Source organism: Gobio gobio (genome assembly GCF_949357685.1).
Source record: "Gobio gobio genome assembly, chromosome: 12".
Taxonomy (NCBI): Eukaryota; Metazoa; Chordata; class Actinopteri; order Cypriniformes; family Gobionidae; genus Gobio; species Gobio gobio.
In genome coordinates, this window is record NC_137105.1 from 42967872 (window position 1) to 42992846 (window position 24975).

Genomic DNA, 24975 nt, shown 5'->3' on the forward strand with positions numbered 1-24975 from the left:
GGTGGCATAATGTGCATTTATACAACAATGCAACAATAATAAATTAATGCATTGACATAAAAAAGGAAATTTACTTTTGATACTTAAGTATTTTTAAAAACAAATACTTCTGTACTTTTACTTAAGTAAAAATCTGTTTTTAGAACTTTCACTTGTAACGGAGTAATATTTGACTAGTAGTACTTTTACTCTTACTCAAGTAATAGAGTTGTGTACTTTGTCCACCTCTGCTCCCAAGCTTGTGAATCATTAGGCCTATATCATGTAGCCTACACCAATTCGGGCACTGGTAAGGGCAGTAAAGGAAGCTGGCTCACACATTGGGACACTGATGACTATTTCCAGCAACATGACAATGTCCTCATTGTACAACATCATTACTGGTATTTATGAACAACAGCAGAGATATCTTTCTGACATTACTTGTAATGTTATTTAAAGTAGCCTACATTAGGATAAATACATTGCTTGTTATATATGTGCAACAATTCAGCTTAATGATAAATGATAAATGTTAGCTAGATTGTGTTCATTACACTCTAATAAATGCTGTGTTAAAAATAACCCAAGTTGGGTTGAAAATGGACTAACCCAGCAATTGGGTTGTTTTAAGCAAACATTTAACCCAACCGCTGGGTTAAAACAACCCAATTGCTGGGTTAGTCCATTTTCAACCCAACTTGGGTTATTTTTAACCCAGCATTTTTTAGAGTGTAGCCTACCTGTATAACAATGTATGTTTATCCCCAAAAATAATAAAATAATGCTTTCTTTTTACACTCTAAAAAATGCTGGGTTAAAAATAACCCAAGTTGGGTTGAAAATGGACTAACCCAGCAATTGGGTTGTTTTAACCCAGCAATTGGGTGGTTTTAACCCAGCGGTTGGGTTAAATGTTTGCTTAAAACAACCCAATTGCTGGGTTAGTCCATTTTCAACCCAACTTGGGTTATTTTGAACCCAGCATTTTTTAGAGTGTAAACATATATATCGTGTGTCATTATTGGTCGTTATGTGTAGTGGTTTCGCTCACGTGATTTAAGTTTCGCGCTTCAGAATGTCTGTTAAGGGAACATAGATGTTCGATGTCATCTATGTCGATGCTCCCTGGGTTTTACTGTGAATTGTGGGACTTTTTAGGGAGCGAAAGTTTCAGTGCACTGGAAGGATTCTGCGATTGGACAGCCCTTAAAATGGCCGACTCCCTGATCAGTGTCCTGACTACTGAACTAGGAAGCTGGTTGAGATTAACCCATTGTGTTCTGAGGGGTAAAATCGAGTTCTGGGGGTGGGGGGTCGCTTCAACCCGCTGACTAAAAAACTACTTGCGGCAACAGTGTAAAAGTAGCCCAATTCCGAAGGAAAACCACAGACTTGGCAACACTGGTACCAAACCAAAGGTGCTCTGAGGAACAAATGAAGTAGAACTCCCATTTAGTCAATATTATCACCATAGGAGGCTCTGTCAAACAGCAGGCCTGCTTTGCTTATGTAAACATGTAGCAGACTGGTGAAGAGTAATCATCCTCATGGGGAGCATGCAGGCACTCATTCATAAGGGCTTTTAATGTGGGTTTGATCACTATGTGACTGACTGGAGTCAAGACAGATGTGTTTGTCATCCCTTCAAAGATCAACCTGAAATACAAGTCTGACATTATTGTATTTAGCTGCTTGGATTGATGTGGCTGTTTAATTAGTTTCAAATCCTATACACCATGACAACAGAAGTCCTAATTTGCCTTTCATTAAACCATTTCAGTGTCAAAATGTGGCAAAATGAGAGATATGGATTATTCTATACTTGAGTTCCTCTCCTCAGGGGAGAGGACTAAGGCCAAGAAAAACACATTTTCTCAAGCATTGCTTTAGCAATAATGCTAATTACATGTTTGATGGAGAGAAATACCTGTGAAAGGTGGAAAGATGCCAGAGGGCGGGACACATAAACAATACAGCGAATAGAGCCAACTATGCCAGGAGCTAAAGCCCTGACGGAGCAGACTTCACACCTGCAAGCTCTCCACAGCAACCCCTATGCAAACACTGCAAGCTCAGGGAGAAAAAGATAGTCAACTGCTGATAAGATAAGACAAGACATTTCCCACCCCATGATGGGGCTAGAAGGAAAACTACTTATTAGATGCTTTAATGAATTTTCAGAGGTGTTTCCTGATCAATATATTGAAGGCGAAAGAGCACTTCTCTTGACTATTCACTTTTTTGGGTTCTTCTCTCCTCATTGTTCATCTTTAATGTTCTGTGTTTTTAAAGCCTGTATGTCAGCAAAGCATTAGATTCTCAAACACAGACTGAGACAAGGTCCACTCCTCATGCTTAAGCTCCCTCACTGAGGGACACTGTTTAGAAGTAATTACAAAAAACAACAAAACCTCAGAGTGGCCGTTATCCATTGTGAAGGTGTGTGTACACAGACTTTGTGTGTATGTGAGTGGCAGGGGCAGTATTAAATGTAGATTTAGGGTAGTAACTTTATTCATGTATTATTATTGGTTAATTTATTCTATTCAGAAAATGTTTCAGGAAAAACATACCCATTTAATTACTCTTAATAACAAAATAATTATAATATATTATAATGTAACATTAAAGGGTTTGTTCACCCAAAAATTAAAATTAGCCCATGATTTACTCACCCTCAAGTCATCCTAGGTGTATATGGCATTTCTCTTTCAGACAGACACAACCAGAGTTGTGTGGTCTTGGCTCTTCCAAGCTTTATAATGGCAGTGAATTGTTGCTTCGTTTTTGAAAGCCAACAAATTGCATCTATCCATCATATAACTGCACTACACGGCTCTGGGGGTTAATAAAGGCCTTCTGAAGCGAAGAGATGCATTTGTGTACACTGTAAAAAGTAAAAACGGAAAATGTACTGGTAATTTTCTGCCAGGACATTATCCAGTCATTTTACGGAAATTTCCGTTAACCCTTAAAACACAAACTATTGCAATGTGCAATTCAAAATACAGGTAAAACACCTGTAAAAAACCAATGCGCAATTTTTTTTTTTTTACAGTGTAAGGAAAATATCCATATTTAAAACTTTATAAAGTAAAATTTCTAACTTCCGGCAGACCGTCTTCTGTATTCAACTTACGGAAAAAGTGTAAAGCCTCGCGCAGTTCAAAATGCTTATCTTATGTCTGATGACCGTAACTGGTGTGCAATTGTCGTAAGCATTTTGAACTGCAAGAGGCCCTTTTTCATTTTACACTTTTTCCAAGTTGAATACAGAAGACGGTCCGCTGGAAGTTCGAAATTTTACTTTATAAAGTTTTAAATATGGATATTTTTTTATAGAAGGATTTTATTAACCCCCCAGAGCCGTGTGGAGCAGTTATAGGATGGATAGATGATTTTTATGGACTTCAAAACAGAAACAACCATTCACTGCCATTATAAAGCTTGAAAAAGCCAGGACATTTTTTTTAACTGTTTTAACATTGTTTTCGTCTGAAAGAAGAATGTCATATACACCTAGGATGACTTGAGGGTGAGTAAATTATGGGCTAATTTTCAGTTTTGGGGGAACTATACCTTTAATATCATATAAAAAAAAAAACAAGCACTGTAGAGCAAAAATAGGATTGATTGTCTAGTGAAATAGTTTATATTTACATCTTTATTTATTCAACAGTAAACTTATAAAATTGCACGCATGTATGTGGTAAAGGTAAACAGGTAAACCCTAAATTATGGGGACAAAATGTCCCCACAAAAATGGCATTATCCAAAATCCTTGTCGTTGTGGGGACATTTTTTGGTCCCCAAACAGCTTATAAATCATACTAAATGATGTATTTTTGAAAATGTAAAAATGCAGAAGGTTTTCTGTGATTGGTAGGTTAAGTGTAGAAAATACAATGTGTGTGTGTGTAAGTGTACAGGTATACACTCACCTAAAGGATTATAAGGAACACCTGTTCAATTTCTCATTAATGCAATTTTCTAATCAACCAATCACAGCCGCCGACTGAACGCACAGAGTAACGTCATAACATAATTTTCAACACACTCAAATGTATCTAATATGATGAACAGAGCTGCGTTACCTCATACTCATGACCGGAAAAGCAGAGATTGCGCCTGTGACTATGGCATAATAAAAGTCCCCCTGCTCGCGAGGTGTGTGTTGCCTTCATCTTATAAACAATCGCTCCAGCGGCTTTGCTCAGCTCCACAACACTTGGCCCTGCTCTGCTTCATTCTACAGTAGCATTAATAATCGCATCCATGAACATGATCTCTAGTCCTATCCCGATTCTTTTCGAACGGCTGTGAGGTGAAGACCACATGTCCCAAGATTCTGCGCTCAAATGTGGCGTAATCAAACTACACCTTTGTTTTGAATAGGCGACCTCTAGTGGACGGTAAAGTAACATAGTGCACCTTTAAGCTCACTTGTAGTCATTTTTATAGCTTTATTTATTGATTTTAAAGCTTATTTGTATGACCTTTATAGGCTATTTATATTAATTTTAACTAAGTGCCTATTAATGATTGATTAACCAAAATGATACATGTGTAATTGATTAAGGGTATAATAATTACATAAATTAAATATAATCATACAAAATTATTATTAATATACACTCACCTAAAGGATTATTAGGAACACCTGTTCAATTTCTCATTAATGCAATTATCTAATCAACCAATGACATGGCAGTTGCTTCAATGCATTTAGGGGTGTGGTCCTGGTCAAGACAATCTCCTAAACTCCAAACTGAATGTCAGAATGGGAAAGAAAGGTGATTTAAGCAATTTTGAGCGTGGCATGGTTGTTGGTGCCAGACGGGCCGGTCTGAGTATTTCACAATCTGCTCAGTTACTGAGATTTTCACGCACAACCATTTCTAGGGTTTACAAAGAATGGTGTGAAAAGGCAAAAACATCCAGTATGTGGTAGTCCTGTGGGCGAAAATGTCTTGTTGATACTAGAGGTCAGAGGAGAATGGGCCGACTGATTCAAGCTGATAGAAGAGCAACTTTGACTGAAATAACCACTCGTTACAACCGAGGTATGCATCAAAGCATTTGTGAAGCCACAACACGCACAACCTTGAGGCGGATGGGCTACAACAGCAGAAGACCCCACCGGGTACCACTCATCTCCACTACAAATAGGAAAAAGAGGCTACAATTTGCACAAGCTCACCAAAATTGGACAGTTGAAGACTGGGAAAATGTTGCCTGGTCTGATGAGTCTCGATTTCTGTTGAGACATTCAGATGGTAGAGTCAGAATTTGGCGTAAACAGAATGAGAACATGGATCCATCATGCCTTGTTACCACTGTGCAGGCTGGTGGTGGTGGTGTAATGGTGTGGGGGATGTTTTCTTGGCACACTTTAGGGCCCTTAGTGCCAATTGGGCATCGTTTAAATGCCACGGCCTACCTGAGCATTGTTTCTGACTATGTCCATCCCTTTATGACCACCATGTACCCATCCTCTGATGGCTACTTCCAGCAGGATAATGCACCATGTCACAAAGCTTGAATAATTTCAAATTGATTTCTTGAATATGACAATGAGTTCACTGTACTAAAATGGCCCCCACAGTCACCAGATCTCAACCCAATAGAGCATCTTTGGGATGTGGTGGAACGGGAGCTTCGTGCCCTGGATGTGCATCCCACAAATCTCCATCAACTGCAAGATGCTATCCTATCAATATGGGCCAACATTTCTAAAGAATGCTTTCAGCACCTTGTTGAATCAATGCCACATAGAATTAAGGCAGTTCTGAAGGTGAAAGGGGGGTCAAACACAGTATTAGTATGGTGTTCCTAATAATCCTTAAGGTGAGTGTATGTGTATATGGTTATAAGGACACAAAAATATGTATAACGACATGGGTATTACAACGTAAACATGGTTTATGAGGACACTTCCTGTGTCATCGTAAACTAAATGGCTTAAAAACATACTAAACAGTGTTTTTTGAAATTCAAAAAATGTCAAAAGTTTTCTGTGATGGGTAGATTTAGGGGTAGGGTTAGTGGAAGGATAGAAAGAGAATATACGGTTTGTACAGTATAAAAAACCATTATGCCTATGGAGAGTCCCCGTAAACCACATATTCAAGAATGTGTGTGTGTGTGTGTGTGTGTGTGTGAGTGACCCTCCTCCGTTGTTGACAGTACACAAGGTTAAGGCACACCCTGGACAGAGAAGCCTGAGAATGGAAGATTTGTTGGCAATACAAAATACTGCACAGTCATCACAGATGACAAAGACACTAAAATACAAGTGTCATATTTGTCATTTTAATATTTTAGCTTCATTTGTTGACACAGGGAGAAAAAAAAAATCACTGAGTTTGACAGTGAATGTAAAGTATGTCATTACTGTGTCTAAAGACATAATCTTAACAACTCATCTGCGGCTGTTCATATTCATTGGTGGAATCTGATACGGCTGAACACTAGGACTGATTTAAGTGATTTTCCCGTTCCACTAACTTACAACAATGGTTTTTGTTTGACCTCTAACTTCACACCTTTCTACACACAGATAAGACAGTCGAAAATACATTTAATTATATTTATTAAGGGTCGATTAGGGATGACAGAAAGCAGGACTCTTGCCAAAAAGTAGCGAGGCTTTTAACTTATACATTAGCTGTTGATGATAAACTGCAACAACCTAAAAAAGGTAATATGACTGAAACAAAAAGCACATTCTTCAAGGCTATGGTTTGTCCCACTGTCAATCATCCTTAGAAGGCTAAAATATTGTTTTCCCTCCAGCAAAGCGACAACTATTAAACACATGTATGCCTGCCGCTCAGGCCCAGAGGTGGGTCTTTGCCTTTGTCTTTGCCTTCAGCAAATGACAAGACATTTTTCTTTAGAACTCAATTAAAGGGGTGGAAAAAGTAACACCTACTCAAAGGCCTACACAATATATTTGATACCGAGCTATCAGTCTTCAAAAACAGTGGCCATCATCACCTTGACAACAAGACAAAGGTGAAGAAAGTGTCTGCAGTGGGGTGTCTCGTCTTAAATGAGTGTGTTTACCCTTGTGGCATTCCGAGTTTCTGTTTATTTCCCTGTCTGTCGGAATTGGCCATTGAGCAGGTCCTAAGCATACAGAAACACACACTAATGCAAACATCCTGGTAATGCACATACCATGCGCACTCTTAAAGGGATAGTTCACCACAAAAATGAAAATTCTGTCATCAAACAGTTGATAGGGCTCTTGACTTCCGTAGCATTTTTCTTCTACATTATATGGAAGTCAGTGAACTGTTTGGTTACCCATATTCTTCAAAATATCTTCTTTTGTGCTCAGCAGAAGACGAAAAAATCATACATGCTGGGAATAACTTGAAGGTGAGTATATGATAACAGAATTTTCATTTTTGGATGAACTTTCCCTTTAAGGCACATTCACATAAGGACGATAACTGTAAAGATAACTATAACGATAACTGTATTAAGGCCCGTTCACACCAAGAACGATAACTATAAAGATAATGATAATGATAAAGATCCTTCTAAATATAAAAGAATAGCAGAGTCCACACCACAACTATAACAATAACGGCACAGGGAAACTATATCGTTGGAATAAGGATAAAAACATTGACAGCCAATCTGGCTGGAATTTATCCTGATTTAAAGAGATTGATTGATTGTTTGATCTTTATTGTCATTGTCAAAAAAACAAAGAAATTTAAGAGCTCGCCCATTTAAAATGGCAGACGACTGGTGCACACCAACACACAATAACTTACTGTTCAGCGTTAGGGGTAACGTATTAAAAGTAACTTAAGTTACATAATCAGATTACTTTTTCAAAAAAAATAACGCAAGTTACTTTGTTTTCAAATTTATTGACTGACAGCTCTCCTGTCCTCATGTTGATAGAGATCGGGAGTAAGTGCCGAGGCGTTGTGTGTAAACATGATGTTATTGTAGTTCTAAATAATAATTAATTACATTTATATAGCGCTTTTCTACACTCACTCAAATCGCTTTTACATAGAAGGGGGGAATCTCCTCAACCACCACCAATGTGCAGCATCCACCTGGATGATGCGACGGCAGCCATATTGCGCCAGTACGCCCACCACACACCAGCTGATTGGTGGAGAGGAGACTGAGGGATGATACCAATCGTATATATATATGGGGATGATTAGGAGGCCATGATGGACAGGGGCCAATGGGCACATTTTTTTGGCCAGGATTCCGGGGTTACACCCTTACTCTTTATCGAAGGACATCCTGGGATTTTTAATGACCACAGAGAGTCAGGACCTCGGTTTAACGTCTCATCCGAAGGACGGTGCTTGTTACAGTATAGTGTCCCCATCACTATACTGGGGCGTTAGGACCCACACAGACCACAGGGTGAGCACCCTGTTGGCCTCACTAACACCTCTACCCTGCTTAGCTTCAGTGGGAAACCAGTCTTGGGCTACAGGGTGATATGGCTGCTAGTTCTAGACTAAATGTGAGCTGGCATTTACTCTTCTCACTTGCACAAAAAAAAACAAAAAAAATATCAGTATTCCTTAAAATAAATAAAATCAGTGAAACAGTACACAAGTTTCATTATGCATTTAATCTCACATTATTGACTAATTTATTTACTTACTTCTGACCAATGATCCAGTTAAACCATAAGCAAAAATGACTTAGATTTTGGTGAAGTAAGTGTTAAACTTCTTTAAACCACTTTAGGTGTTAAAGTGCTAAACTTCCTTCTTGCATACTTCTGCAGTCCAGAATGGCAGCACAGCTAAAAGGTTTGTTTGAGCTGCTACTGTACACTCGTGAATTTGCATTTCCTTCAGCCTGAGGCTTATTCTTTTAATTTAGGTGTGAAAGGGTCTTTACAATTGCCCAAAAATAGAACTTTTTTGTTATATATAAAAAAATAACAAGCCCAGCCCAGGTGAGAAAAAGTAACACAAAAGTAACTTAACGCATTACTTTTTCTTAAAGGTGTCATGAACTGGCTTTTTTTATTTTATTTATACTGTTGTCTGAGGTCAACTTATGACGTTCGCGTGGTTTTTACATTCAAAAACATCATAATGAATAAGTAATAGGCTATTTTCTACCCTGGTTTTGAGGCTCTCTCCTGCAGGCTCGGATTTTATGGGCATGCCGCACTTAAGACTTGGAAGTAAACGGCTAGGATTGGATAAGATTTGCATATTTAATGAGCTTCGGCTCCCCGCGAGTACACTGTGAGGGATTGTTTTGAAGCATGTGGGAAAACGGCAACTGGAATACTTCGTAAAACGTCTTTATCAAACAAACACAACGATTCATCTCTCATCCACCCACGATTGATTTGAATGTTATTTTTCTATTACTTGGCCCACCCGATCGGTGGATATAAGCGCAAACCATGTATCACACAAACACAGACACGCGAGTTCGTTGTAGACTGCATGATCAAAACTTCCGCGATTGTTTTTTTCTTCAAATATCAAGTCAAGAGAGTGAACAACGCACATCAAGAACCACAAATAAAGGATATTCCAGCCTGTGACAGCGTGCTGAGGCATGTTAAATTAGACACGTACACATAATCAATAGATATCAAACATCTGTAACAATGCAATAATATCACATATAAAAAACATGTTTTACTCACATTAGTGTGTTGTTTCATTCATTCATGTAATCTCATTCTGTCTGCAAATCCAGTCTCTTGTTTACAAACAAATCGTTGGTGAAATGAAGGAACAAACGCTCAATGTCTTACCCACGTGAGCTGGATATTCATTAAAAATAAAGTTCATCCATGCAGTCATAATACTGGAATCCGAATGAAGCTTATGTGGTATGTTTAGAAATTCGATGCGGTTTAGCTCCATGTAGGCCTGTGTTATGTTAGTGGCACGAGTTTGTGGGCGGAGCTACAGAATCAGGCGTTGGTCTTCTTCTATTGAGGCGGTGCTTCACTACAATCTGACGTCATAGCCGGGCTCATTCTGAGATCGATCGTTTGCTGGGCCTGGTGTCAATAAAAGCTTTTCTTTGACTAACAAGGAAGTTTTCAGCTCTGAAACTTACAGGATATTCTTATATTTCCATGACCTTTTATATTTCAAAAGCTCAAGGGAAAGTTGATTTCTCAATTCATGACCCCATTAAAAAGCAACTAAGTAACGCAATTGATTAAGTTTTAAGGGAGTAACGCAATACTGTAATGCATTACTTTTCAAAGTAACGTTCCCCAACGCTGGTTCTGTTTATTATACTGCAGTTATGTCACCTGCCACTTTAAAGGTGCACTGTGTAAATTTTAGTGTCATCTAGGGGTGAGGTTTGCGAACTTCAACCGTTCACCCCTCCCTTTTGAAGCAGATAGAGAAGCTACGGTGGCTGACACAGGACAAAGATGTCGTCTGAGACAGCAGAGAGTAGCTAGCGCTCTGTAGAGCAGTTTGTCCATTTAGGGCTACTGTAGAAACATGGCGGCGCAAAATGGCGACTTCACTGTAAGGGGACCCGCAGTGTGTGTAGATAGAAACGGCTCATTCTAAGGTAATAAAAACATAAGGTCTTTATACACCACTGAAAACATAGCTATGTATATTATATTGCATTTCTGTCAATAGATCCCCATAAATATTACACACTGCACCTTTAAATGCTCTTTAAAGTTGTGTGGATTCTGATTCGCTGTAATGTTTTTACCGTTCTTAAAATGATTCCAGCGATATGGTTTCTCCATGTAATTATTGTTATAGCTGTGGTGTGGACTTCCCTATTCTCGTCAAATTAGAACTATTATTATTTCGATATAATTATCATTAACTTCCTAGGTGTGACCTTTAATGAACGCAAAACATCAACTGGCACTTTCACCAAACTTTCGTAACGCTCAACCGTAAACTTACAGCCATGATGATGAGGTCATTTCTGGGGAAATGAGGAGGCTGAACTCGGTTCAAACTGTGAAGCGAGTTAAATTGATAATTTTTTAAGACAAGCATGTCTGAAGACTCTGTGCCAAACCTCTGTCACAAGGAATAAAAAAATGCTTGCGCTGACTCGTTTTGCTTACATTCCATCCGAAACTCAGCATTACAGTCAAATCAAGGGCATTTTATCCTACATTTAGCATGCGCTGATTTTAGAGATAACAGCTCAGTGCGCGGTGCGAACAAACTGGAAAAAAAATCCCCTTTGTAAGACTGGTAAAACCAGACATGGGGGAAACCAAAGAAAGACATGCACAAACAGATGCACAAAGCACATAGACAAATACACGCTCATACAAATGCACACATCAGCACTATCATAGTCCATCACCTTCCGAAACATTATGAAAGGACATGTATCCCACTCCCTCCTATCTGGCTGATGTTCCAAAGTCTTCATCAGTGTTAGCTTGTCCATCCATCATGAAGAATAGCCCCCATTGTAGCCCGGGCAGGGGCAGGTGCTTAGTGGTAGCCCCCCAGCCCCAGGCCACAGGTTTGGATGTATTGGGAACATATGGAGGGAAGGATGGAGGTTGCAAAAGGGTTGGGGTGGGTTGCTTCTGTGCAATTGCAGTGCCACAAAGGATTCATTCATGGCCATAGCGTCGGACATGTGGAGATGCCACAAGCAATGAAACAGACAGCGGGTGGTGACCATATTTTAGAGGAATAGGATCCACTCTTTATACCTTGATATCAAGGCATAAAAAGTCAATGAATTATGAGCATATCTAAACCCCATACAAAGCTTTGACATTTTGACTTCAATCTGGATGAATGAATCCAGTGTTATTTGCAGTGTTATAAGCACTGTTATTTGCACTGTCCATGGAGCGGACCTGTTTACATTTCACTGCCAGTTGTATATTGTGTATATAACTGTGTATGTGACAAATAAAACTCTTGAATCTTGAATCTTGAATCTTGAATGAATGAATGAACATTTCGAGAGAAAAGATCTCGGGTGTCCTTCATTCTCACCCCCCCCCTCTCTCTCTTTTGGCCGGTCGACTGAAGCATTGTGATGGATTTGGTTGCATGTGTTTTGGATCATCTGCTGACGCTCCAGGTATATCGAGGATTTAAACGGGCAGGAAATTCTCTTCTGAATTCCAACACCCAGCCCCCTATGACAAACTTATCATCCCACTCTTACACACTGATTCAACCAGGGGAATCTTCACAAGCCACACACGGAGCTAGTGAACAGAAACAATGGGAACAGAGCATTTTAACCTGTAAAAAAAGCATGCGAGACATAAATCACATACAACTTAGGAGTGCGCACATATGGACGTGCATGTGCGCAGGCCAATAAGCTCCATTGACAATGATGGATTGTAAAGAAACGCTCCACATCGCAAAATTTCATCATACCCTGATTAGAGACAACGTCCTTGTAAAGAGAATTTAGGAAAATAAAAGTTAATATTTCTATCAACAAACCTTGTAGAGATTAACAAAGTGCAAATGACGATGATTTATAACATTCAGCAGAACACAAAAAACCTGTAAATCATCCTCTGTTGTCTTTAATCGTTTCTAACAGACTATTTAAACCAATTATCTGCTAACAAAGCCATGCCCACAGCAACAGGCAACACTTCACCTAATCTGAACTGGAAATCTAAGGGATAAAGGTAGCACTGTGCATGCCATTATACAGCTGCATGCTCCCAAGGTTGTACAGAGGTCTTATCCTGATGTTTGTTATACACCATAACACAACTTAATGACAGCTCACTTCATTACGTAGTCCATTCCTGATGGCTGAACATCCCAGACATAGTTTAGTGCCTTTCCCCAGCATGAGCTTCTATAAGCACTGGGCAGTATAAAGGCTGGTACTTGCGTACCTTCATTCCACCTACATACCAAAGAGCATGTGAATGCAGGGTTGTGCACAGAGCTGCTGCCAGGTATTCTATTTGTGCTGGATTTAATTTTAGGGATGCAATCATATCAAACTTCCCTTTGCTTTTGTGGGAGGCTTCTGGGGCCTCCTGTCAGCTGTTGCAGTTGTTGGCTCCCATACAGACCTTCGGTTTCCAGTAAACAGCATGACAAACTGAAAAAAAAAGTACAATCAACAGGCAGATTGTCAGTGCCTGTCTGACAAATGGACAGACATAAACAGTTGGAAGTTGCAGTGCAATATTTGAGACTTAGAATATTTTTTACACAACCTAAATAGCATTGCATTTAGTTCTTGTTCATATTTCTTTGTTAAATATGAAGCTTTCCAGACAATAATGGTATACTGTCTCTACAAAATAAATGTAAACATACTCAGAGCATGACAATAAGCAACAAATTGGCTTAGTCAAATATAGTGTTGTAGCACATTTTGTTTCAATTTCTGCAAACTTTATACTATTCTTATATGTATCTGCTACAAATTAAAGAAGTTTGTAAATATATAAATTAACTCGAAACTGTGTAAATGAATGTCATGTACAAAAGAGTGCTGTTGTTACAACCAGTAGCAAGGTTTTAACGTTTGTGTACAAATGTATTGTGGTAATTTCACCATCATTTCACTTTAAACATTGTATTAAAAATAGTAAATATTTTTACATAAAGCAGGCTAACAACTTCAAAAACACTTTGTGTGTGCTTCATACTAAAATTGTGACAGATATAGACAAGTCATTGAAAAAAGTTATAACCCTCCCCATTTGCTGAGCTGTGTGTGTGTGTGTGTGTGTGTGTGTGTGTGTGTGTATATATATATATATATATATATATATATAAGTTTGAAGTTTAGTGAACTTGAAATGTTAATTTGTCTTAACTGAGATTATAGTTGACTGGAATCTCCAAAACAACTGGAATGAACAATTTCAATTCAGTCAACTTGAAATGTGAAATTCTTAAATGAAATTATGTAAATTTCGTTTGTTTTATAGTCTACTTTAATCTAAGTTTAGTCAACTTGAAGTGAAGTTATCTTAACTGAGTTTACAGTTCCCTATAGACTAGTTAAATTAACAATGAAAAGCTACTTTATCAAATTAAGCAAGACATGCTTATTCAGATTATATAATATTAATTAGCAGATCCTGACATGAAATTACACTTACTTATCTCAAGCCTTTTTGTCTTATAACTTCTTTAATGATATCGCCTATTACGCTCATTTCTAAGATGATGCCACTCATTCTTCCAGAAAAGGCATGTTTTGGCAATTGTTGAGAGTACTCGGTGATGACACAATCTGAACAGGACGCAACTATTTTGTAGTATTACTTAGTGTTGTGTTGTGTGCGTGTGCGTTGTGCAGCCTGCATTACCTTTCGCAGGTACCCGCGTTCTAAATGGCACGCTTGATGGACGTTCCCAGCGCAAACATTTGTCTTCACATCCCAGTTGCTCCACCCCGCAGCGCCAGAGCGGCGAATCAAAATGCGCTCGACTCGGACTCCTTTCCAACGTGGGCTGTGGAGTTAAACTTGTAGTGGAACGGGGGACGCCAGATCTTATCCACACCACGCAGCGGCCAGATACCTGATCGTGCTTGGATGGAGGGGCGAAACCCGATCGCCTGATGTGCTGCCTGAAACCCAGAGGAGTGACTTATCAGGACGCGTTCAAAATGTCTTCTTCCTCAAGCGAGGTCATTAGTGCCGATGAGATCAAGAGGGAGAATCGTGGGAGTGTCAAGCTGTCAATGCTGGACCCCGCGGAGTTGCCGATGGAGAATGCCGAACTTTTGGACTGCTCGCCGGCCTCCCTGGCCTTTTCCCCGGAGCAGGTCGCGTGCGTCTGCGAAGCGCTGCTGCAGGGTGGGAACGTGGAGCGCCTGGCCAGGTTCCTCTGGTCACTGCCGCAGAGTGACCTGCTGCAGGGGAACGAGAGCATCCTGAAAGCTCAGGCGATAGTCGCGTTCCACCAGGCCCGCTACCAAGAGCTCTACTGCATTTTGGAGAACCACAGTTTCAGTCCGTCAAACCACTCGTCTCTGCAGGATATGTGGTACAAGGCACGCTACACCGAGGCGGAGAAGGCGCGGGGCAGACCGCTGGGTGCCGTGGACAAGTATCGCTTACGCAGGAAATACCCGCTGCCTCGGACAATCTGGGACGGAGAGGAGACCGTGTACTGTTTCAAAGAAAGGTCCAGGAACGCGCTGAAGGATATGTACAAGCGGAACCGGTACCCATCTCCAGCCGAGAAACGAAATCTGGCTAAAATGACAGGACTTTCTCTGACGCAGGTCAGCAACTGGTTCAAAAACAGGAGGCAGAGAGACAGAAACCCCTCCGAGGCGCAGTCAAAAAGGTAGGACGCAGTTATAGTTAAGTATTTAAATCGAGTGGGAAACGTATGATGGAATGCGCGAGACCGAACGGAGGACACGTTTCACCAATGTTTTGAAATACGAAGCTTCTATGAGGTGTAGTTTTGAAGAACGTGGAGACCGTGACGCTTTCACTCTTAAAAATAAGGATTCTTCAGTGGTCCTTTGGAGTCGCGTAGATGTATCACTGAATCATTTTCTTATTCAAAGCCATTTTGGCTGTATTTGAGTTGGCTATGAAAAGTTCACGCTGCGTAAAAAGTTGTTCATATTAGTCTAGTCGCCTCTGAAACATCTGAAAGCGTTTTTAAAGTGCATTTTTGAAGTGCAATCTCCGAATTGGAGAATAAAACGTTATTTGAAGAATTGTTTAAAAGTTCTCCTTTGACATGCAACACCAACATTTCGAGTACAGTCAGCTCAACAATTACTAAGCCTCTTTTAACGATGCAGTAGACATTTTATAAATGGTCGGGTTTTATTAAAAGGGTCACATTAATTGGATGAGCAAAACAAAGAGCTGACTAACATTTTAACAGACGTGCAGATGCTTTCAAATACAACCAAAACAGACCCTCGGTTTACTTTAGATATGATCATCCATTACATTACCATAGCCATTGTCTATGTTTGTTTCTGGATTTTAAAACCATTGTCCCACCCTGATAATCAGTCAGAGGGATCTGCACTCAATCTCCTGACGTGGCCAAAATCCTCTTCACAGCTTGAGGCAGATAAGAAGCGGCTCTGTGTTTGTAAACTTTTGCTTGCACCTTGATTGTATGACAGCGAGTTTCAAGATGCGGTGGAAATAACTCTGAACCATTCCGGCCGCAAAATTGTGCTTTTATCATAAATAATAAATCTTGAGTCTCGTAAATAAGTCGAGTCTGCAGTGAGCGCTGTTGCACTGTCACCCTGACAAAGATAATTGTTCATTGTTTGAACGAAGATGCCCATGAACTCTTTATGTGAGACTTTTGGATCAGAAAAGATCAACGGCTTGTCGTGTCAATAAGATCTTTGTATATATGCGGCTTCCTCGAGCCACTGAACGATTCACCCGCAGCTGTCATAGTCTGTAAAGAGACCCACCAAATGCCTCCAAGAGCTCCTTTTATCTGATTTTTGACCCCCGAGGGCAAAAAGTCCACTTTAGAAATGATGACTGAGATATTTACAGAAAATAATTTCTGCTTTTAGAAGTTCACAAGAGGTTGACCTTTTGCTATTTCTGATTTCAATGTGCTAAGTTAATAAATTGGTTTATGAAGTCTAAAGTGTATCTACGCAAGTGCATAGGCCTATACTGTTACTGATAAAGCAGTGAGTGCTTTACTTACAATTTTTTTGTTTTTCATTTTGAAATTCCACTTAGTGTAGTTTGCAGATTAACAGAGAAACGAGATCAATTAGAAGAAGAAAAAAACATTTTTTCATTTTTAAATTTATTGTTATTACATTTTCTGGAAAATATGAACTATACTGCAACAATTCAAAATGAAAAGTGCAAATGGTGGATGACTATGTAAAGAAAGAAATTATAATGCAAAACACAAATTTTCATAACATAAACACACACAGGACATTCCATAGGCGTAATGGTTTTTATACTGTACAAACTGTACATTCTATCCCCCTACCCATCACAGGAAACATTCAGCATTTTTACATTTTTAATAAAACATTGTTTAGTATGCTTTTAAAGCTATACATAGGAAATGTCCTCATATTTCATGTTTATATTGTAATACCAGTGTAATACCTGTGTCATTATACACATTTGTGTCCTCATAAATCACAAACAAACACACAAACACAAACACACACACACACACACACACACACACACACACACACACACACACACACACACACACACACACACACACACACACACACACACACACACACACACACACACACACACACACACACACACACACACACACACACACAATACAAAGGGTCTGTTTCTTAAAACAATGATTCTTTTTTTTTCAGCGAGTCAGATGGCAATCACAGTACAGAAGATGAGTCCAGTAAAGGCCAGGAGGACTTGTCACCACGTCCCCTCTCCAGTGGCTCTTCCAGCTCAGTCGCACATGGAACAGCCCCCCCTACAGTTTACTCGGATGGAGGAACAACCGTCATCCAACAAATTGGAGATGTCAAAATGCCCTCACACGCAGCTGGAGGAATGAGTTTTAATGGTGACCTAGCGAGTGTGAACGCTCACTACATCAACGGTGGAGGCTACATTCAATCACATAGTAGCAATGCTCTCCTGAATGGACTCGGCACCACAAGTGGCCATTTCTTGACCTTTGATCCCCAGAGGGTCTCCCACCACAGTCAGGAGAGGCTGTTAGGTGGGTCTTCTGTGTCTTATGCTCCGTTCTCAATGGAACCTGCCTCTGGAAAGCTAGACGCCATGCAGACTCTTGTTTCCAATGCTGAAGATGGAGTCATTTCTTCAGTGGTCTCCTTTGCTTCAGCCCCCTCCATGCCATCCACTACCTCAGGAGCCCTTCATCTCAACAGTTACAGTGTGGTCAATCTCCCAGGAAATGAAACCACCATGGGTCTTCCTCCTCTAATGCTGCCACCATCCTCAACATCATCCACTCACGGTAGGAGGACCTTATTCATTAGATATATTGCTTAAAGGGATGTCCATTCAAAATAACAAATTCTGTCATTACTTTTTTCTGCAGAACACAAAAGAGCATATTTTGAAATGTCTTTTTGTGCATTCAATGAATGCCAACAATGTTGTTTTCGATCCTATTAACTTTTATTGTATGCGCAAAAAACTATTTTGGAAAAACATGAGAAAGTAATTGATGGCAGAGTTTAATTTTTTTGGGTGTATATACATAAAGTTTTCCTGCCACATCCAGTTCGAAATGGCTGATTTGCGCATCGGCATCGCATGCATATGTCTTTGAAAATACAATAACAACAATACCTAAAGTCAACGGAGCATTTCTAGTGACCTCATAAGAGCCAGAGTAATTACATCATCACTTTGGAGAATACTAAGACTGAACATTTATGCGGTTAAGCTTGCCAAAAGTGACCACAGAGCTAGATGCAAAAGAACAGAGGTTTTGCAAGAGAGCCTTGTGGGTCACGGGCAGTTGGAGTGTATTGTGGGTAAAATTGTGAGAGGCATATGGGGGTCCAGGTCAATTGGCTAGAGGATCATACCAAACGCAGGCCTCTCAACACGGTCCCCACCTCCCCTTCATGGCCCTAACCACTCACTAATGGTTCTTTCCATGAATATTTTATGGCCACATCAATAACAGCAAGGCTAGCTGCGTTCTGCTCCTCTCTCGCTTGTCTGTTTTATCCTTTAATATGCAGTTTACGAGCCACATAAAAACAAACCCACCCCTGGCTGAACTTTTGATTTAGAAGGAAAACAGTTGAGACCAAACGATCCAGCAAGAAAAAGACGATATTAAAATTGTTTAGCCAAAACCCTGTTTCCCTGTGCCCATAATTTTCAAGGCATTTCAATAAAATATGTCTTCATAAAAACACAAAGTTTGATCTCCAGTGCCTCACAAATACAAAGAAACATTAGCAGTTTCCTCGCAGTGCCATTTCTTGTCTGAAGTCAAAGATATGATTTCAGAATGTTCTGTCCCATAGTGGCTTTATATGTCAAAAGAGGACCGGGTAATTAGCAGACACGTTTTCAGAACAGACAGAAGGTTCAGATGTACAGAAGTCAGATGGAAGGAAAATATGTTCCTGTCCTGACCCCCTTTATATGCAATGTCTGCGGGAAGCTAAAGAAAGCTTTTTGAAAACTTTGGTTCCAGTTTCAGAAAGTGAGCTAGCAAAGGGAGGGGGAGGAGGAGTTTGGGCTCTGTGATTATTTATCAGACATTTGTGCAAGCCTAATGGAAGAAAAGTGTCTGGCTCAATGCCAGAGGCTGTCACTGTAAGAGACATGTGCCAAGAACCACATTCTAGAGTTACAAGGAAATCATAGCGAGTCTAACCGCAAACAGAAAATGAAAAAGGTGTTTCATTTTACAGTTCACTTGAAAAGTTCTGAAGAAAAGATAGACTGAAAGAATGGCTGAGAAAGAAAGAGAGAGAGAAAGAAGCGAACCTCTTGAGATAGCAACAAAGGAGTCCCATCTGGACAAACAGATCACACCTTCATGTTCTGTCCTTTCTCTCTCATCCATTCTCAATTGAGTTGTTATGAGCTGTAGCTATTGCCAGCTAAAAGAAAAGAACATTGTATTAAACTGAGAGGGTTGATGTCCGGGCCATTCGGCCAAAGTGTTTGGGGTTACCTTGAAGTCACAGCACAATATGGGAACTGCTCCATCATTTTGAGTCGTTTTGAACCTGAAAGTTTTATGCAGGGAAGGAAAAAGGAAGGTCTGTGTTTTCTAATGATATAGCCTAAATATCGTGATTCTACGTAGTACAAAATATAGCCTAATTAAAAGCATAGCTGTCCACTCTTTTAAGAAAATGGTGAAAATTACATTTTTGACATAATTATAAGATTTATTCAAACATACATAAAAATACAACGCATTTATAATCATATATAGTTAAATTATATTTAGTTACATATATTTAACAATATATTTACGAATCCGCAATATTCTCTTTAAAATTCCGTATTCTTGCCCGAGGTAAATGTGACGTAAAGTGACATCGTTTTCAAACTGTTTGATCGATTACACGAGAGATAGATATGAGCAAGTTGTATCGTAGCTTTTAAAATATCTACGGATGTTCATTCAGATTTATTTCATACTCTAACTTAGCCTAGAAATCTAGACGCATCCTAGCGGCAGCAAATGTAATTTGCAGCCAGGGTCGTCTAGCAACTCTCCGTTGGCTTGCGAGCTGGAAAAACCAAACTCTAGTCAGGCCAATCACATCGTGTATAGAGTCGGTGGAGTTGCGGCGGTTCTGAAGCACAGCTGGCGAACAGCGTTCCTTTGAATCGGCTTTGGCCGCGACTCTGGAAGACTTGGAGTTAAGCTTTTCTTTGAGAAAAGAACAAGCAACGGGACTGAAGTCATTCTTAAGAAAGGAAGATGTGTTTGGAATTTTGCCGACCAGATACGGCAAAAGTTTAATCTATCAACTAGCTCCGCTTCACCTTGTTCGTTGCTCTGGTTGGTTGTAGCGCTATCCTATTGCGTGCAGAGGGAATTTGAAAGACAGCCGTTTATCCCGCCCCTCGGATTGAGCCCTGCCAATGGTGTGTTCCCAGACCCAACATCTTGATGTGGGTCTGGCTTGTCAGGCTAACTCTGATTGGTAAAGCGGAAGAAATTATGGTTTCACGTGCGCTCTGCCATGCAGATTAACCGATGCGGCTATGCGATTTTCTACGACACATTAAAAAACGCCAAAACGGTATTTAAATTTAAAATGACGCATTTCTTCACAAGCAACTGCAACTTCCGGCTCATAGCCTATATTCATGAAAACATTTACCGAACTGGATTTCATTTTCTCTTTTATCCTCCATACAGGCTCTGCTCCTTTGGGCAATGTGGTCAGTGACTCTTCCCAGCACTCGAGCCAAACCCTGCTCTACACCCAGACTGTGAAGCAGGAGCCTTTGGATGTGTCTGGAAGCTACACTTATCCTTCCGAAATGCCCCTGGACCAAGGCAGCAATCTGGGCTACACAGCCTCCCTTTTCCTTTCGTCTTCCTCGAATAGTGGTTCCCTCCAACCTACCGTAACAGCCACAGTCACCTCTGCCCTGTCCAGCACCGAGGTCCATCACGCTCTGAGTCAAGCTGGACGTGGTCTCCAAGAGAACAGTCTAGCCCTGTCTTCAGACTACAGGTCTCAAGATGTCCAGCTGCCCAACAGCCTGCAGGTTGCTTCTAGGGCAGGAGAAGGCCCACTCAGGGTTGTTTGTGTGGATCTGGACATGGAAGGGAAAGAGCTGGCCAAGCTGCAGACTGTACAGATGGACGATGATGGAAGTGACCTCTGATGATGTCATTAGCAATTACGAGCATCATTTCACTAGTGCTGGACCGGGTTTTGTCGCACCGCATTGTGCTCTTACGGACTCTGTAAGCACAAACGAACCCTAGCGATGGATGTAAAATGCGAACAGTGCCTTCCTGTCCTCAGATATCCCAACTTGCACTAAGAGGGCTGCAGAATGTACCAGGCAATGCACTGACCTTTTGAAGATTATTTGGCTGCAGTGTCTTTACTCGCACCCATTAAAAAGCACAAAGCGAATGTGCTCTGAATCCAAAAAACTGCAGCTTTATAGTGATTGTTTTCATTTTACAAGGTTTTACCGAAGCACAGATTTGTTGTTGTTGTTGTTTATGGTCTTTTGTATTTAAATGCTTTGAGTGTGACGATGCAAATGTGATGAACGTTATTTTGTTACGTTTGACTTGAGGAGTTTTATGTTACAGAATTTTTGATTTAAAACATACACCTCTTTCTATGCATCCCAGTGTGGACTTTGTTTTTTTTTAAAGTATAATCTTGACCATTAACTGGTCACATGTGCCTTCCTCATAAACTGTCAATATACTAGGAAGCTAGGTTAGACAAAAAGACATTTGTTTGGTAGAATTGCTCAGAAATAACTGAAGTATGAGTGTTTGTTTTTCTTGCTTTGTGTGCAGACTGTTTTACAATGATTTGGGCATATGCCATTTACTTTATCTTTAGAAAATGCCCCTTGCAGGACAAGAAGATATTCTTAAGGTGCGGTCACATTTATTGCAGTTCAGCAAATTTTCATTGGGCAAGAATTTAATTTCGTTAGATAACCACAATTGGGAATTTTGCACGAGGGTACAAGGTTTCCCCACACAGATTTCACAACAGGTTCAAATAAGTCACGCAAATTCGCTACATTGACCGACAGAAAGCTGCTTTGTTTGAAAGGGACTTACAATACAATATTGGAAATTTTGCTAAGATTTCACTAATGTGACCGCACCTTTACACCGAACGTGAGCTCTGTACATGCTTCAAGAACCTAAAACGTCAATCCTGCTTGAAAACCTATTTTTTCTAAACCCTTCCATCCTATTAAATATTTATATTTGTACATATATAATGAATGATCCGAGGGTTGTCTATGTCACTGACACCGGTGTTTCACATTAGAGTCCTAAGCCTGATAATTCAATAAGGGAATGACATCACTTTCAATGAATCATCTCTTATTGGAAGCACCAGGTAAGCCAGCTATATGTTTTTAACCAATGGCAGGCATGATGGCGGTCTAAAGGACATCCAAGACTATCCATTTAACCAGATCAGGCTACAACTTGGACCCCCTGGATGGCTGGCGGTGATCTCAGACATTACTAATGCATGGACGTACACATATGCACCACGGTGGAGATCAAGCTTGTGTTCTCACCAGGGGCGTCCTCTGTGATCTCCAGCCAAAACCTGGCAGCTGAATAAGCCCGCTCACTCTTAAAGTGTCATATGGTACCTGTCATGACATTACTCAAAGTAAAGGTCATCCAAAAAGCCAGAGTATGTGAGGAGAAGTTACATATCCTTATTAGATTTCCTGAAGCGTCCTCACATGATCCAGCAGGAATAGACTTTTGGCCCGGACTCTAGGGCAAAAATGCAGGCTCATCGTTAGGTAGATTATGAAAGGGTGATAGGGGATATATACTCTGTTCTTAATAATATTAAACAGGATTTTACAACGACATTCTCTGTTCTGGTACTTGCCTAGTGGAATACAACAGCAGATATTTGAATCAATGAGACAAGAAAGTGTGAAAGTAGGAGTCAGAACGTCCGTCAGAAAGTCCGTTTTCTGCCGTGGGAACATTTCCTTCTCTTGACGCGCAGTTGTCTACGCCAGCCCGTGTGAGTCAGCGCTAATTGAATGGCGCCCAGGTAGGATTTGCTCCCTCGCACAAAGGAAGAGACAAAAAAGCACATTGGGTAAAGAATCTATTGTTACCTGCCCAAAGGTGACCCTGTCGCCTAGGGCACCAGATTAGCTGATTGCCAGGTATCAGATGGCGCCTCCTGGAATACTGCAGGGTAAGAAAGCACTATTGTCTGGGGCTTTGAGCAAAGAAATGGTGGGCGCAAGAAAGAGGGACATGTGTGTTTTATGTCCCCAATTTCCCCTTGGCAGACTATGTCACTGTGCGTTTCATGGGAAGCGGTGTTATGTTGCTTTTCTGTATTATCCAAAAATACGTCACTCCATCACCTAGTACAGTGAATGGGATGGTTCATCTTTTATAACAAAAGGCGCAGAAGAGAACAAAAAAACACCTTCCTTTTAATTCGCTATCCAGTTTCACCAAAAGAATGTGAAGTTCAAGGAACGGTCCCTCGGTGTGGATGAAGTCAACCACAGATGAATATATCTTGAGAATTTTTTTTTTTTTCATGGTTTAGCAGATATGAAGAAAGTAATAACAGATTCACACTCCATTTTTTTAAGCATGTTTCTGTACATGTTTTGAAGATAAATCCTGAGTAAGACGGGCTATAAAAAGTGAGAAACCCTGCAGAAGTAGGCTTATTAAAGAACCTGACCCCTGACTTTTTCTGGAGGTTTCAAAGTGTGGCATTTAGTGAAGCACAGCAGACTGTGAAGCACATGTAACCGGACCCTTGTGCCCACTGCACCACAGCACTATATACTGTGCTAATGTGAGGTCAAGGGGCAACCGGGTCTGAGACCCATCACTCCTGTACACACCCCCTCTTCAATCTAGGAAACAAAAATCTGTATTTGTTTTATGGAAACACTGAGTGAACATTGCGTGTTTTAGAGAATGGAGGTTTTCCAAATACTTTCCTGAGAAGGCATAGTGTGTATCCTTCCATTTTTATGCGGATGATACCCAGATCTATCTGCCTCTAAAAAGAAATGACCCTTCTGCAATTCATTTGTCTTGATGTGGTAAAGCTTTGATTAGCTAGTAACTTTTTTTTTAACACTAAATGACTTAAAGACTGAGGTTATAGTCTTTGGCACATCTGACAATTTTAAGTTTAATAACTCTATTTTAGAAAGTCTGTTACCTTTTAATTCAGAGTCTGTACGGAACCTTGTTGTTCTTCTTGACAGTCGGCTAACTCTAGAGAAACATATATCCTCTTTTGTTGCCTCTAGCTTCTTCAAGCTCCGTCTCCTTTCAAAAATTAAAAATGTCCTGGAAAGTCCCTTGAGATAGCAATACACGCTTGAATTACATGTCGATTGGACTATTGCAATTCTGTGTAGTGTGGCATTTCAAAGTCCCCGGCTACAATTGGTTCAAAATAAAAATCATACTATTTGTGTATAATGTATACGCAACCTTGCACCAAGCTACGTATCTGAACTGCTGCATCCTTATAGCCCTTCCAGAGTCTTACGATCGGGTAATCAAAACTTACTCATGGTTCCTTGCACAAGGCTGAAACGTAGAGAAGATAGAGCCTTTTTAGTGGTGGGACCTATAGGTTGTGGAACAGTCTGCCAGCACAACTTAGGTCTCACTTTTTAAATCTCCTTTGAAAAAATTTATTTATTTAGCTTTTAAATTATGTTGATGTTCTTATGTCTTATGTATTACTTGGTTTCTGTGTTTACAGTATCTTGTATAGCACTTTGGTCAGTCATCAGACTGTTTTTAAATGTGCTTTATAAATAAAAGAACTAGAACT

The 24975-nt window shown here is 40.2% G+C and overlaps 1 protein-coding gene across 1 annotated transcript; it reads left to right on the top strand.

The window, feature by feature from the left end:
• Nucleotides 1–14412: 14412 nt before the first annotated feature.
• Nucleotides 14413–23007, top strand: six4b (SIX homeobox 4b). Its single transcript, XM_079831617.1, has 3 exons — nt 14413–15269; nt 17293–17921; nt 20817–23007. Exons 1-3 carry the CDS (start codon nt 14536–14538, stop codon nt 21290–21292), a joined length of 1839 nt encoding a protein of 612 aa, XP_079687743.1. The 5' UTR covers nt 14413–14535; the 3' UTR covers nt 21293–23007.
• The last annotated feature ends 1968 nt before the right edge of the window (nt 23008–24975 follow it).

Excerpts from the sequence above, each read along its gene's own strand:
- six4b (XM_079831617.1), top strand. The coding sequence starts at position 14,536 with ATGTGCTGCCTGAAACCCAGAGGAGTGACTTATCAGGACGCGTTCAAA. Across the intron at positions 15,270-17,292 it reads TCCGAGGCGCAGTCAAAAAG|CGAGTCAGATGGCAATCACA; the intron begins GTAGGACGCAGT and ends TTTTTTTTTCAG. Across the intron at positions 17,922-20,816 it reads CTCAACATCATCCACTCACG|GCTCTGCTCCTTTGGGCAAT; the intron begins GTAGGAGGACCT and ends TCCTCCATACAG.